Source organism: Rattus norvegicus, chromosome 10, assembly GCF_036323735.1.
Source record: "Rattus norvegicus strain BN/NHsdMcwi chromosome 10, GRCr8, whole genome shotgun sequence".
NCBI classification, from domain to species: domain Eukaryota; kingdom Metazoa; phylum Chordata; class Mammalia; order Rodentia; family Muridae; genus Rattus; species Rattus norvegicus.
The window spans coordinates 31,252,448-31,268,924 of record NC_086028.1 but is presented as its reverse complement, the minus strand read 5'-3'; the positions used below and the strand labels follow the sequence as shown (position 1 = coordinate 31,268,924).

General features: G+C 46.9%; 1 protein-coding gene across 1 annotated transcript in view; it reads left to right on the top strand.

Annotated features, from left to right (window-relative positions):
• The window catches only part of Itk (IL2-inducible T-cell kinase), a 61,338-nt gene extending 47,080 nt beyond the window's left edge, over positions 1 to 14,258 (top strand). The window contains exons 12-17 of the mRNA NM_001108825.2: positions 1,545 to 1,716; positions 3,181 to 3,397; positions 4,765 to 4,829; positions 4,914 to 5,032; positions 7,866 to 8,023; positions 11,959 to 14,258. Of these exons, the coding sequence (NP_001102295.2) occupies positions 1,545 to 1,716; positions 3,181 to 3,397; positions 4,765 to 4,829; positions 4,914 to 5,032; positions 7,866 to 8,023; positions 11,959 to 12,030 (803 nt within the window). The 3' untranslated portion in view covers positions 12,031 to 14,258. The remainder of the gene's footprint in view (positions 1 to 1,544; positions 1,717 to 3,180; positions 3,398 to 4,764; positions 4,830 to 4,913; positions 5,033 to 7,865; positions 8,024 to 11,958) is intronic.
• The last annotated feature ends 2,219 nt before the right edge of the window (positions 14,259 to 16,477 follow it).

The window sequence follows — 16,477 nt, the reverse complement described above, 5'->3', positions numbered from 1 at the left end:
TGGCAGAACATTGGTCTAACCCGAGTCAGGTCCCAAGTTTAATCCCCAGTACCAGAACAAAAAGGCGGGAGGGGAGGACTGTACCTATAGGGCCCTGGGGCCTACTATGAAGTCTGTCCTCCAAAATAGCTTCTTGACTCTCTACTAGAATCTAAAGGCATCTCAGTTCATATCCCTTGGTCCAACACCAAAATGTGCTGTTTGAAGAGGAGACTAATCTAATCATCCATTGTTGTAACCATTGGTGGTTCTCAGACTTCAGTGTGCAGCCAGTCTTTCCAAACACTTATCAAACAATGCTGATCCCAGGACACTCCCTGCTGCTTACCAAAACACTCCCCGAGAGCATGGCCTTGGAGTCCACATTATAAACAAGCAGCCCAGTAGCTTTGACCTAGGTGGGCAGGGAAATGCTTGGAGAAACACTGCCATAGAGTCTTCATATGCAGCCCTCAGCATGTGTTGCATACAGAGGATGCTCACATGCTGTCTGCTCTTGAGTCTATACCTCAGCTTGACAGACATGTGGCTGTACCATGCACCAGGAAAGCAGAATATATCATTATCCTCCTCATGAAAGTAAGGCTACTCTAATCGCTGAATCCTAAATTGTCCTGGATGGCATCACAGAGACTCTCTGGTCAGCCCCACTTATTTTGTCAGTAGGAAAATGAGGCTTAACTCCTTTTATTTGTATACTAAATACTTACCAAGAGCCCGCTCCAGGACTAGAGAAATGGCTGAAAAGTTAACAGAAGTTACTGCTCTTCCAGAAGAGCCAAGTTCATCTCCCAGCACCCAGATTCACTTATAACTCACTCCAGACTCACAGCCACTTATAACTCCACCCCAGGAGATCCAATACTCTCTTCTGGTCTCTGACAGTACCTGCATTCATGTGCGTTACACTCAAACAGACTTACACCATACTCATAAATAAAAACAATTCTTTTTTTTAAAAAAAGTCCTGCCAGAAACAGTTCCCTGCACAGGTCCCCCATGACCCAAGAACAGATCTTCAAGCTCTATTCTTGTCAAAGCCTAGCACAGTGCTGTGAGCACAGAGGGCCTCTAAATTCATCCACGAACATGTGAAAAATGCAAAGAAAATTTCCTCTGCAATAATGGCATAAAATTACAGACCTGGTATTTGCAAATCTCCATGTACTCTAGAGACTGAGAGAGTGGGATTACAAGTCTGAGACCAATCTGGGATGGATGATGAGTCAGTCTCAAGAGAAAAAAAAAACATAATAAACTCTTTTCAATCAGATGCAGCTAAAAAAATGTTGGAACCCTATAACGATTAACCTTATTTGCCTTCTTTATCACACATAACGCCATTGTCTTTTTCTCTCCTTGCTCTCTCCTCCTCATCATGGCAATTTCAAAAACATGTCCGATGTTAAATAATAACTACTTATGACGGTCTAAGCCATCTTTGAGTCATAGTAACCATAGGCTAGATAAGACTGTATGTGTTTCTGAGATTCATATCTTATTAATTGCCCTCTCTAAAAGCTTTTCCTCTTCCTCTGTTCCAGGGAAGTGGGTGATCCAGCCCTCGGAGCTAACTTTCGTGCAGGAGATTGGCAGCGGGCAGTTTGGACTGGTGCATCTCGGCTACTGGCTCAACAAGGACAAGGTGGCCATCAAGACCATTCAGGAAGGGGCGATGTCAGAAGAAGACTTTATCGAGGAGGCAGAAGTCATGATGTGAGTCAGAGCACGGGTGTGCAGGCGTGCTGACAAGGAGGGCCTGGGCCGTGTTTGTAAAATTCCACTCTGATGTCTTGGCATGCCTCAGCTGTAGACTCCTACTACATAAGGAAAAAACAAAAAGAACCCTGTTAGGCCTGAGGAGACGGAGATGGCTCCAGTGGTGAAGTGCTTACTGCATGCACAACCACCAAGGCCTCAGTTCAAATCTGAAGAAATCATGTTATTAAAATAAAAAAAGAAGTTGGATGTGAAAGCATGTACTTGGTACCCCAGTACTGGGGAGATAGACATAGGCAGGTCCAGCCTAGGATACTTGGCTAGTTCCAGGCCAGTGAGTTCCTGTTTCTAAAGAGAAGAGGGGATAGGAGGGGAGGGGAGGGGAGGGGAGGGGAGGAGGGGAGGGGAGGGGAGGGGAGGGGAGAGGAGAGGAGAGGAGAGGAGAGGAGAGGAGAGGAGAGGAGAGGAGAGGAGAGGAGAGGAGAGGAGAGGAGAGGAGAGGAGAGGTGGGGACTGGAGAAAAAGTGGTTAAGCGCACTTGCAGTTCCAGAAGATTGGCACAGGCACACACACAGTGCACCCACATACATGCAACTGTACAAAGAAAACAGAGCCCTCCAAATCAGCACGAGCAAAGCACATATGAAATCATGGAGATGGTTGCAGACTGCACAGGGCCCGTGTCTGCAGGTCTGCAGCAGGTCTTTTGCACATGTATTACGGCTTCCACTGGGTGCTTTTATGGGAAACGTGGGTATGTGGACAAGTGAGGTCTCTGATTCTTGTGCCTTCTCGTTTGTCTCTTGTCCAGCTCCAATGTGTTTGTTTTTGTTTATCTTCTTATATTTTATTCGTATCTCTTTGAAGCCTATTTGTTTTCTAATGAGAAACAGAAAGAGGGTGGATCCAGATGGGAGGGGAGATGGGGAGAAACTGGGAGGAGTTGGTGGGAGGAGACAGTAGTCAGGATATGATGTGTGAGGAAAAAAATCTGTTCTCAAAAAGGAAGGAAGGAAGGAAGGAAGGAAGGAAGGAAGGAAGGAAGGAAGGAAGGAAGGAAGACAGGGTTGATGATTCCTCAGGAATAACACCCATAGTTGACCTGTGGCCTACACAAAGAGAGGGAGTGGGGAGAGAGAGGAAGGGGAAGGAGAGAGGGAAGGAGAGGAACAGACAGACAGACTTCAGCATGATCTACAAGACCTGCTATATGTCTGGCTCTCTGGTCTCCTCTTCCACCCATCTCTGCTGTGGCCCACACTGGCCTCTATCCATCTTCATTCATACCAGGTGACTCTCTGATATGCCCAGACCTTGGCTCCCACGACCCTTTTTAGTTTGGGTGTGAGGTTTGGTTCTCTTCTCAGAACCATGAATTGGGTGAAGTGACGTGCCATCATATGCCCAGCACTCTTGGGATACTGGATTTAGGTCATCTCATCTCTTGCCTTTTTCTTCCAGGAAACTCTCTCACCCCAAGCTGGTGCAGCTCTATGGGGTGTGCTTGGAGCAAGCCCCCATCTGCCTGGTGTTTGAGTTCATGGAGCACGGCTGCCTATCGGATTACCTTCGAAGTCAGCGGGGTCTCTTTGCTGCAGAGACCCTGCTGGGCATGTGCCTGGACGTGTGTGAGGGCATGGCCTACCTAGAAAAAGCGTGTGTCATCCACAGAGACCTGGTATGAGCAAATGCAGGGGGCCAACACCTGCAAGAACAGGGCAAAGGAATGCATATTCCCCTGTAATGCAATGCTACCAAATCTGAGGGAGCATCACTAAGTAGCGTGTCCCACACAGCCTTCCCTCCTCTCGACCTCTTCCTGCTCCACCCACTTCAGGTGGCCCCTGATAGGGAAATGTTTCCAGTGCTCAGATCTGAACTACACCGGGCCATTCCTCGAACATGTGCCCTCAGAGTTTCAATCCACATTCTTCCAACATACAACTACTCCTAACTCCCTTCTCTGTGCCTCAGTTTCCCCCTGTAAAAGTGAAGGGGATAGGCCAGAACACTTTCACTTTGTAAAACCTATTGTTTGCATATGCTGAGTGTCCGAAGTGATGGTTTCCTTATGCCTTCTTCCCATGTATGCCTCCTATGCTTTGATCGTATTCAAACTCTTCCTCACCATCGCTTGTCCCTGATCTCAATGGCTCCCTTCCTCTTCACAGACACTTCCACTTCTACCTGCATGCTTCATTCATTCATTCATTCATTCATTCACTCATTTTTAATCTAGATCTCATGTGTGAGGAAAAATGACCCATGCTGTTTGTCCTTAAGTGTAGCAATTTCACTTAACCAGATGTTCCCCAGTTCCATCCCACTTCCCCCAAAACGCATCATTTCATTCCTCCTTGTGGCTGAGTACCCTCCCCTCCACCCCCTCACCCCAATCCATGTCTATACACATCACCTTTTCTTTACCCCTTCTCTCATTGATGGGCACTTGGGCTGAAGCACTGTTTTTCTACCAAAGCTGCACCCAAACCTGAGGGGCAGCCTGGGAACCTCTTACAGGCAGGGATCATGAGTAGTCATGTGAGCCCCCAGTTGGACAGGGAAGTACTTTTCAGTATGAGACCCACCCACCTGTTCTCTTGTCTCCCAGGACTCTTCATGGACTACCTAAAGGATACTGACAGGGGCCAGGTACTCTCCCCACTAAGGATAGCATTAAGGGGATTGGCCTTCTTATTAATCACTTTCATATTAATCGCTTGGGAGGCACTGCAGGCAGCCCCAATGTCAGCACTGCCTACCCTGTCAGGTTGCATTCCAGTGAATTACTGGCTGCACAAGGCTGGGTCTCTCTAATAATTAGAAAATAAACTCCTCATCCTGATAAAAGGGCTTGCACACTCGGCAAACTCGCTGAGTTTCCAGCTAGCTCTGCAGGCTGTCGGTGATGCTCAACATCTGTAAGGCTCTGAGTGACTTTGTACAGCAACACAGAGAAACAAAGCCTAGTGACAGGAGTCCCTTCCTCTCCTGGCTCACCACCCACGACTTTATTTCTCATTTGCCTACCTGTCTCTGATCTAGGCCGCCAGGAACTGTTTGGTGGGAGAAAACCAGGTCATCAAGGTGTCCGACTTCGGCATGACAAGGTAATGGAAGGGTGTGGGATCAGCTGCCGTCAGGAAGGAGACTCAGCCCTGCACTGTTCTGACCTCTTCCTCGCCTCTTCCCAGGTTTGTCCTTGATGATCAATATACCAGCTCCACGGGCACCAAATTCCCAGTGAAGTGGGCATCCCCAGAAGTGTTCTCCTTCAGCCGCTACAGCAGCAAGTCAGATGTGTGGTCATTTGGTAAGTTTCACCCTGAGCCCGCCCCTGTGTGATCTGGAACTGTGCACCAGCTGTTTCCTTCTCAAATGCAAACAAGTCTACTTTGTTCTGACCCCTGTGTGGAGAAAGAACCCACGAGGGCCTGCGTGAGAACAGCCTGAAATGTCCGAGCAGCCTCTTTTTGCTGCCTTTATCTCTAGATATCTTTAGAACGGCTAAGAAATTAAAAATAATAATGGAAAAGGAGACTTGGGGTAGCTACTGTGAGCTGGAAAGCTGGAGTTGTCGGGAGATTGGAATATGAAGCTGAAAGCAGGACCTTACTGGGTCCAACATTCCCATACTCAATCCTCCGTAAGCTCTTGTCACTTCACCATGGTTTCCTGAGTGTCTGTTACACTCCTGGGCTACTCAGGGGCTGAGAAGCAGGAGGGCACAGGGCAGAAGAGACTTCTATCCTCTTGAAGCTAAACTTTTGGGGAGAGGAGACAGATGACTGTCACTGAAGTGGAGTTTGGGTCCGTGAGTGCTGTGACTCAAGGAAAGCAGCATTGGTAGAGAGTATTTAGGGCGGGGGAAGGGTCCATTTTACCCAGTACGCTCTGGAAAGGCCTTCTAGAAGTAACTCTTGGACAAATGTCTCCATTCAAATATTCATGAAGCTGTGTCCCTGGCAGGGACGAGAAAGTATGAAAACTCAACTACATCCAGAGATAGCAAGAGTTCCTGAGTTACAGGGAGAACAAAGACAGCAGTAACAGTTGGTGGGAATGAATGACATTAACATGTGGGAAAGGTTAAATAACTTGCTGAGTTTGACGTCAGTCTAACTCACAATTTGTGCACACAAACAGTGTGCATGAAAGTGTACCAAATAGCCGCTCCAATATGATGACTGTACAGATGGCACTTCGGAGAGAAACTGCTTTGGGTTGACCTTGCTATTCTATGTGAAAGGTTTTCCAGGGCACAAACTCAGTGGCACGAGCATGGGAGATCAAGTCTCCCAGGGTAAGAATCGGTGCTGCGATCTTCACTTTAGAATGCCCTATTCCCACGAGTCCAGAACTTGTTAATTATGAATCTTTCTGCTCTGTTCCTTAGTTCAACACACACACACACACACACACACACACACACACACACACACACACACCTCTGGGCTTGGCTGTTACTGTTAACAGGGTAGAAGTTACAGGATGAATTTGGAGGCAATTGTTCTGGTGTCTTCCTTGCACAACTGTCCACAAGTATAGAAGAAGGCCAGAGACAACTCGTGGCTATCTCTCTGTGGGTTATAGAGCCACGGACACTGCCAAGGTGGCACCCAACAAAGATGTTTAGAGTGTGAGCTATACGCACTTTCACCAGCACATTGCAGAAGGGAGTTTGGGAAGTCTTGGCGTGTCAACCAGAGGATAGTCTACTGGGTTTTCCAGAAGTCTAAAGTGCATCCCTTCCTGAGATGTGTGATTTGAAAAGAGTCCAGGAATGAGGTTGAGAGACAGGGGTAGAACAGAAACAGGTAGGAGCAGCAGGGCACACTGGCGCATAACACGGGGGGAGGCAGAGGCAGATCTCTGAGTTCCAGGGCAGCATGGTCTACAGAGAGAGTTCCAGGACAGCCAGGGCTTTTACACAGAGAAATCCTGTCTCAGAGAAAAAAGACAGATAGGCGGACAGGCAGATGGGAAGATAGACAGGTGGACCGACAGAAAGAGGAAGAAAAGAGAAAGACAGACAGTAGTATGTGCAAACCACAGCAACCTGCAGGCTACGAGCCTCCTGCCTGGCTCAGCCTTGTGGGTTTTGTCATAAACGCAGTCTGTGTGATTTATCCCATTGCTTTTATTGAGCGAGTCAGCAGCCTCTATAAACTCTGCCTCTTCATGCCTCAGAGGGTTCACGTTAAAGCAGTCAATACCCAGTAGCCCCAACAACTCACTTCAGAAGACACCTTACTAGAAATCCTAGCACCTTGGGACACTGAACAGTCTTCCTCACAGTCAGATTCTGATTTCCAGGTCTTTGGGCATCTCAGAGGAGCCTGCAGGTTAGTGACCCCAGGAGGAGGGTATTAGGGTGAGGTTCAGAAGTCTCCCATTCGAACAAGTGTAGGAGCTGGCTCTTAGTGGGTATTTGAGAATCAAACTTTGGGGAACTCCATCCTCCAGTCCTGTAGTTTTACCCCTCTGGTCAGGACACCAGCAACCTCCATTTTTTTTCTGAGTCTGTGATCTGTCAGTACACGAGAAAGACAAAGCTGAGGCAGCTTGTATATGGATGAAGGAGTGAAGAAACATACTGTGGGAAGATGCTTTCCCCTCAGTGTCTACAAACAAGTTAAGATTCTGTCTATGAAATGCCTGACACCACAAATGGTTTAGACTTTAGGTTTGGAATATTTGCATGTATATATACGTAAAGGTATTTATAGCTACGGTGTGGGGTAGGAGAGAGAGAGAGCAAGAGAGCTTGGGAATGAAACTGAAGTCTAGACATAAATCCATTTGCTTTGTATATACCTCAGAATCTCTCCAGAAGAACTAGTGGCCTTTTCTAGACTCCTCAAGCACATGCACACACATGGCGATCATTCATACACACACACACACACACACACACACACACACACACACAGAGAGAGAGAGAGAGAGAGAGAGAGAGAGAGTAAAATAATATTTTAAAATAGAACAATGAAAAAAATTAAGGGAAGGCCTGATACTGCACTTCCAGACGTCTAGAGGGGTAGACTTAATACTCACTCCAAGGGCCCTGTTGCTTGTGGGCGTGAGTCTCTCTGGTACATGTGCACCTTCCCCCTAGCTGTTTTTCTGTTCACTGCTGCTTCTAGGTGTACTGATGTGGGAAGTCTTCAGCGAAGGCAAAATCCCATATGAAAACCGAAGCAATTCAGAGGTCGTGGAAGACATCAGCACTGGCTTTCGGTTATACAAGCCCCGCCTGGCCTCCCCTCATGTCTACCAGGTCATGAATCACTGCTGGAAAGAGGTCAGTACACAGGGAGATTCCCCCTGGATCGTAACACACACTTTCAGGGTCCGCATCAAGCGAGAAAGGACATGACCTACAAGGATGGGGATCAAGGAAGACCATAATAAACAGGCAGGGCTTTGTACATGTTTCTGCATATAATCATGTTTTAACTATACGTACATAGGGAGTACAGTATGATCTTTCAGTGTGTGGTTATCAATGTGGTTCCTTGGCTTTTATTGTTTATTTCTTTTTTATTGTTGAGTAGTACTCCATTTGTATGGACATACCATAGTTGGTTTATTCATGTGCTTACTAAAAGGAGCTCTCAGTTTCCAGCAATTATGAGAAAACCTGCTATAAGCATTTACTGCATGTGAATCTATTAAAGTGAATCTAACGGACATAAATTTTCAACTCGGTTGGGTAAATGCCTAGGAGTGGCTGCTGGAACATATGTTAACACTGTTTAGTTGATTTAAGAAGCTAAACGCTGTCGGGTTGTGTTCCTAAGTCTTTTGCCCATTCTTAGCAGTAATGATGGATTCTGGTGCTTTTGTTTTTATTGGTTTGTTGGTTTGGTTGGTACTGCATAGACCCAGCTTTCCTGGAACTCACTGTGTGGACCAGGCCCTGAACCCACAGAGATACACCTGTCTCTGCTTCTGCCTCCTAAGTGCAGGAATTAAAGGTGTACACCCCCATGCCCGGCCCTGCTGCGTCTCATACGCACCAGTACTGGTTATGCTGGACATCACCATTCCTACAGAGGAGGGGGAGATTATATTTTATGTTGTCTCATCTGCCATTTCTTTAGTGGCTGGCCGTGCTGCGCCTCTTTTTGTTTGTGTGCCATCTGTAATCTTAGTGAAACGCTCAGGTTGTTTATTTCCTATCGTTGGCTTTAGAAGGGTTCCTTATCATTATATGCTTTGCAAATGTGTTCTCCAAGCCTACAGTTTACCTTTTCATTCTCTTAGCAATTTCCTTAATGCTTTTACTTAAAAAACTATGCGTGCGGGTGTTGTGCCTATACACGTGTCTGTGCACCCTACTTACGAAGTTCCACAGCGAACAGAAGAGGACTTCAGAACCCCTGGGACTGTAGTTTCAGATGGTTGCGAGCAGCCCCAAGGGGCTGGGAATCAAACCCTGATCCCAGCAAGTGCTCTTAACCACTGATCCATCTCTCCAGCCCTTACTAGTGTCACTTAAATCACATTATTTATTTATTTCATGTGTGTGTGTATGCAGCCCCGAGGGTGGCGTACACTGTTAGTATGCACCTAGGTAGGTCAGAGGACAACTTGCAAGGGTCAGTTCTCACCTTCTGCCTGTGGGTCCCAGGGATGGGGCTCAAGCTGTCAGTTAGCAGCAAGCGCTTTTGCCTTCTGAGCCATCCCACCGTCCCTCTGGACAGGGTCTCTTACTGAATGGAGGTTTTCCAGTTTTAACAAGTTCAGCATCATTTCCCCCATGAATTGCGCTTTCGAAGTTGTAGCTAACAACTCCTCATGAACAGAAGTCACTCAGAAGTCACTCCGAACAGTCACTCAGAACAGTCACTCAGATCTCCTCCAATAAGGATCTCGTAGAGGTTTAATTTATTATTTCTGTATTCTTTTAAATCTTTGCTCCTTCTCAAAATCATGACCACTTTTTAATTGTGATTGCTGTGCATGCACGCATGTGCGTGCGCGCGCGCACACACACACACACACACACACACACACACACACACACACACGCATACACAGATATACAAACTCAAACCTACTCAGTCCACTTAAAGTTATTTGTATGTGTAAGATTTGGGGGATGACCACTGGTAACCACTCAGGGGGCTCATCCCTGGGGAAGACTACGTCTCCTACTCCCAGCATTCCTCATTTGCATATAGTTCCCAGTTCAAGGGTGAGGCCCGGTAAGAATCACCCCCTTCCATTTTGCATGGCTCTTGGAGTCCTTGTTTCGGCAGCCATGGGGGCATGATGGGTGAAGCTAACCTGTCTAGGAGACACAGTCTCAGGACAGATTTCCTGGTCCTCTGGCTCTTACAATCTCACCCTCCCACAATGATCCTGCATCACTGGGACAGAGGTCATGTTACAGACGTGTTCGTGGAGGCTATCTACTCATTCCCTATATTTGACCACTTACGGATTTCTGTAACAGTCTCCTTCTGTCGCAAATGGATGGGTGGTTTGTTTTTTATTTCTTTTTAATGAGGAGTGAAAGCCACACTTATCTGTTAAAGGATAGATATTTAGAGTACGGTTAGGAATTAAGCTGGTTTATAAAGTGTCATAGGTCTTCTCTTAGATCTGTGACATCACCAGCCCCAGGTAGTTGGGTAAGTTCCCAGTACCAGGCACGATTGTCTCCCTGTTGAGGAATCTTTAAATCTAATAGGAGAGCTGTTGGCTACCACCAGTATGAGGGCCAGTACTGCATCCTTAGGGTCATAGTGCCATGCTCATAGCCACGTGGTCATAGCTGGGTAGGATTGCCCGTGGCTTCCCTCTCTTGGAAGATTTCCAAGCACCTTTCAGTGCAATGAAAACTAGACCTAAGGGAGGAGGCTTTCAAGTCAGATTCAGCTTGTCTCCTCGAGGTCTTATGTCCAAAGTGCATGGTGTCTTCAGCAATCAGCAATTACCTTCTACCTCTGGGAGGCGATGGAGGGCAACAGCAAGTCTGTGTTGTTTGGGAGGGTTTCATGGGCTTCCACGACCAGCAACTCTAAAGGGAGTTTCTCAGGCCTAGTGTTTAGGTTTTTGTTAGTCTGTGGTTCTTGGTGGGGAGCATTGTCAGCCCAAGTGGGTAACTTTATTTAAACCACATATGTATACGCAGACCTATATGCCTTGCATATAACTCTAGGTAAATATATAATGTGATTCCTGGTGACTTTCTCCAGACATCCTTAGTGCTGTTTACTGTCACTCTTCCTATTACTGACTTCCCTCTCCCACCCCCAGTCAAGGCTGCCTCCCCCATTTTACTCTTGAAACCACTTGTCCTATGGTTTCACCTTTGACCTTCAGGTTCATGATAGACTAGGGTCTACTTTTTTGTGAGCAGCCTAGGTTTGCTACTTGAACTGCTGGTTCCTATGTGAGAGGGCAGTTAAAGCACTGTTTGTTGTCCAACTTATCCCACTGTCTGCTTGCTGTGCTCATCAGGGTCTCTCAGGACCCCTGTCCTGTCCCTCTGATCCACTGTTTATCTTTTCACCAGTGTCACCTGATGAGGAACTTTACAGTAAACCCCAAGGTGGGGCGATAATGTCTCCCATCTCTGTTTTTCTTCCTCCATTGTATTTGTTCTCTGAGACTTGTGTCTCTTTCATATACATTTCAGAGTCAGCTAGTCAGTGCCACGCAACCACGTGCTGGGTGGTTCGGTTGGCATTGTGTTGAATCTGTAGATCACATTATGAGGCAGTGACAACTTAACACTAGTGTTGGCTTCAAGCATCTCTGATTTAACATAATATTACATCCTCCTTATATATATCCTATACATACAGTGTAAGCTTTAAACATAAATATTTCCTTTTTTGTTACTTAGTGCTGTTGAGATACATTTTGCATGGTTTGCTTAATTCTCAAAACCATCTCATGAGCTAGACTTCATCTCCTTTTTACTGATGAGAAACCTGATCTTCAGAGAGGTTTTTGCCACCTGTCCAGTCTCACACAATGGACAAGTGGTGGGGCCGAGATTTAAGTTCAGTGCCATGTGTATAAGGTTCTGGGTTTGATCCCCCTTTTAAAAAAGAGGCAAGAATTAAAAATTAGGTCATCTGGTCTCGGACTCTCTACAGCCTGCGTGGAATCATATTTTGAACTCAGAGTGGATGTTGTTATTAAATTCTGGCTTGCTTTAAACTTTGCTTGAATGCACAGGTATGAGGAACTTATAGAGATCTCTTTGTTACTTTCCAGAAACCGGAAGACCGGCCACCCTTCTCCCGGCTGTTAAGCCAACTGGCTGAAATCGCAGAATGTGGACTTTAGCCGGGACTCATTGACCAGCCACCGCCATGAATCCTGAGCGAAGGAACAATGTCCCTTTTCCAAAGCATTAAAAGCTGCCACCAGCCCAGGACCCCCACAGGTGCCTGGACCATGGCGGCAGCACCTGTGCAGCCACAACTGCAGCATCCTAGAAGACGCTGGAGGGCCAGCCGCCGAGCCAACAGCTGGGCCGCAGCTGGAGCAGTGTCTCTGTGTCTGCCCCATCCCAGCCTCTTGTCATATGCTGTACTCGAGGCTCCATTGCCCGCTCTCAGGAACAGCCCTTCCCCTTCTCAGCAATCAGGAGAGGCAGATGTAGGCCACGCTCTTCTTTTTATTATTATTTTAAGAATAGTTCAAGTAATCTTTAATTTGACCCAACGAGACTATATGCCTATTTTATGGATGGGAGAGTAGGAAAGCACCGTTCTTTTTCTAAGAAACCCACGGGGTGGTTAAAGCAGGGTGTTCTACTGCTGCAAGGCTGGCAGCCATAGCTTCCTGCCACACACGAGGCAGAGTGGATGCTTGTGCCAGAGGCCGGATGTCATACAACTTCAGAGCACACTGCCACCTCTCTTTGATGGGGCACAGCGAGCTCCACTGGGTGGATAGAGTGGGGTGACACATTCAGAGCCCATGGCTGGACCACAGGGTGTCTGAGTCTAGTCAGGAATGAGAGGGCCTCCGATGGTGGGAATAAACGGGTGCAGAAGAAGTCTTTGGGTTGTTACTGATCCTATGACCCTGTGTAATGGCGAGCCACGTGCGTGACTGGATCTCCTGTTCTGCGTAGAATGCTGTGGCGATGACTACAGAATGTTCGCCACTCCAGCCTCTCAGGAGCGGCGTCCACACGGCACTGCCCACATGAACCGAGATAGGGCAGCACTGTGATGATCATGTTACTTTGAGACATTGGGTTCTCTCAGGCCCTAGGGGTTTGTTTAGCAGTCTGAAGGTTGAGTCAAGCACTGGGCGGTGCTTCCAAAATGCACAGAATGTTGATTGGCACTTGCACAGGTGACAGGCATATAGCCCGCATGCTGGTTATTCCTGAGGAACCGCAGTTCATCCCAAGCCAGACAACTGTCCTGGTGACAGAACTGGGAAGGACAGAGATTGAGACGCCACCCAAATATAATCCAGGGCAGCCTCTTAGCTCTTCTCAACACTGCCTCCTGCTGAGACCGGACTGCTAAGGACGGTAACATAGGAAAGTCAGACCTTAATCAGCCACACCCCCACCCAACCATGTTGTTCCTACATAGAGCACTGGGGGGCACAGTGGGACCCTCCAATTTGAAACGGACTGTTCTCTTTCTTCATCTTCATCCTCACCTTCATCTGAGTTCACAACCCTCGAGCCACTCAAAATTAACCCTTTCATTCTCCCAGCCTACCAGAGTCACATCGCCTGAGGCCATTTATACAAGAGCTTCAAAGGTGCTCTCAACTAGCCTCCTGCAGACTGTTTGCTGTAATTATCCCTTCAACCTAGAGCTGGATCTCTTGTGAGGAGGAGGATTCCCTGATGCCAGGCACACTTGATTTCCCTGCAGTGTTCAAACAAAGCTCCTAGAAAAATGATCAGAGTCACAGATTTCCTCTTCCTAAGTCACACAGCATTTTGTCTGGCTTGCACTTCAGATGCATCACTTCCGGCTGTAATCACCATGTCCAGCTAAAACTCTGTCACTCAGAAAACAATCTTCCTCAACTGGCCCACACTCGTCTCTGTTTATGTCTCAGCCTACTGTACATTCTCTTTTGGGAACCCTTAATTAAGAGACGGTTTCTGGGACATCCAACCTAGACGCTAAACACTGGAACTGAGAGATGTCTGTGGTGTGGTCTAGGAGACTGCCCTCCCCCACCATACCGTGGTCTTGGCCCTCTAACCTCAAATGTGTGGAGGCTTTGATGGGCGTGTGTGCACCGCTTACTCCAGTGTCCCGCTTAGGAAGATGGGATTCTCTTCTGCTGGTTTCTGTCTTACATTTTTGTAAATGGTGCCCAGTGTTCACAGAAAGGTTTTGGTTCGAAATGTATTTTGTAGGTTTTGCAATTCGTAATGTTTGGGACTACGTATTTATGCCTGGATCGGGAGAGTATTTATTGCTTGTGTTCCAGATAAAAGTACTTCAGATATGTCTTACCCTCTGTAGGAGGCACAAGTCAACAGTTGCTTATGGAAAAAAAAATAATAATAAAGTTACATGTTTTACAAGTACAGGCTCTGGGAACTTGAGTTTCAAGTTGCTGACACATCAGTTTGCTTAAATAAAAGTGGTCATGTGGTTTCTGAATGAAAAGAAAAGAAGAAAAGAAATAAAAAGAAAGACATGGCTGTCCCTAGGTATGGCGGAGAAGGTTTATTGTAGATATGAGGGAGAGGCAGAGGTAGAGACATCTGGGAGAGTCCAGAGTAAACTTGACCCTGAGCTGTGCCCTGTGGGGAGATGTGGGAGGAGAGAGGGAGGAGCCAGGAGACGGGAGGGTAGAAGAAAAAAAGCTGGGTGACCAAAATGGCTGGATCCCACAGGGAAGGGCAGCCCAACACGTAAGCTGGAGAAGTTTACGTTAGGGGTTGGGGCACGCCAGACATACGCTGTAACAGGTAGTAACTGGGGGATGCCGGGAGAACCTGGAGGCCAGATCCACTTGGAAATGTTAACTAGGTCCTGAGTTTGAGACCTGACAGTTTCATATTTTACAAGTAAAAAACTACGTAGCCCTCAGTGGCGTGTCGCACGCACACAATGCGTTATCAGGTGTTTTCTGAACATCGTGTACTTGGCACAGGGTACAGATGGTCACAGAAACTAGGGCAGAAGACTAGAAGTTCCTAGCCGAGAAGTCAGGCACAGTGTCTAGTCAGATTAGAACATAGCCATTGAAGTGACAATGGAAGCGTTGTCTGTGAAGACGACTCTAGGCAAACAGTGATAAAATTGATCTGGGTAAGGCTGACACGGGGGAAATTTCCCGGCACTTCGTTCCTCAAAATGTCACCTGAGGGCCAGCAGCTGGGTTATGAGCAAACAGTCTAAACCTTCATCTTTGCCTATTGAAAGGTCTTCATTTTAACAAGATCCAGGCAGAAACAATGCATACTAAATTCGAGAAGCACCCCCATGGAGAATATAACATCTAGTCCAGTTTTGGAGATGAATTATAGATATTTTTAGGAAGGCAAGTGGGTAGAAATAATAGAAGAATTTTCAAGTTGAGGGAATAGACTATTTGGGGAAGTTATTAGTTGTTTCTGGGGCATCGGTGTGTGTGTGTGTGTGTGTGTGTGTGTGTGTGTGTGTGTGTGTGTGTGTATAAAAATATAGACACTCACATTTGCTGTTGGATGTCAAGAATGACCAGAAATGGCTAAACTGAAACAAACCATAATATCTAGGTGTGTATTTAAAATCGGGGAAGGTGAAACTTTACTCTCTAGGTGAAGATGTCATTAATCAGGTAGAGAGAATCAGAATTGCGCTTAGAATTACTTTCTGATAGCAGTAAAAGGGTTGAATGGAGAAAAGCAAAGTTGATGGGAGAGAAGCAATCTCTTCAAGTCTGTGTCTGGTACTTGCTCACAGCGCTGGGCCGCTGACCATACTTACACACTGTCTGCGGTGTGGGTAACGCGCAGCTACTGTGCGTCAGAGGTCCTCGGTCATTGCTGACAGTAATAAGTAGTTACTCCTCTCCAAATCCCCATGGATTATAAGCTTGGTGATCTGGGTTTGGGTGTGTTGGAAACCTGACATGTCTCAGCTCACAGATGCCCAAGTCCACTGCAGGGATCAGTTCCTTCTCTGTGGGCCCTGGAGCATGGGGACTAAGGCATGGGTCTTCCACTAAGCTATGAGGAGGACTCAGTTCTGGGCTTGGTCCAGGACTAAGATCTAATCACATGGGAAAGTTCTAATGGGGGCTGAACAGATTTGTTCCTCAGAATTCCTCCTGCAGGCTCCCTTCTCCATGAATCTTCCAGCACACAATCCCACTGTTCTAAGGAAGAGAGAGAAGATCTCCCAGAACCAAGATGGGGTGTGAGTTTAGAGTAAGAAACTATCTACATGGGAGGCATCTGGGTTGAGGTTAGAATTCATATTAGTTTGCAATGGCCTTAAGGGTATACTAGTTTGGTGCACCAAAGCCTACTCCCTAGAACCATCATCTCAAGGGTAATGTAAGCACTATGTGGATGTTGGTGGGTCTTCAGTATTTAAACGATGACGTCAAGGTCCAACCCCAGCCCCCTATCCAACTCACCCTGCAGCGACCTGACAGGGCCACAGAGCCATTTGAACTTGCTGGATTCCAGACCAGTCCCCACCAGGAACCCTTTACCCTACCCGCCCAGTGCAGAAACATTCAAGCATCTCTCAACTCTCTTCAGAAAGATTGCTATTTGCAGTAGATGGTGATTAACATGGAGACT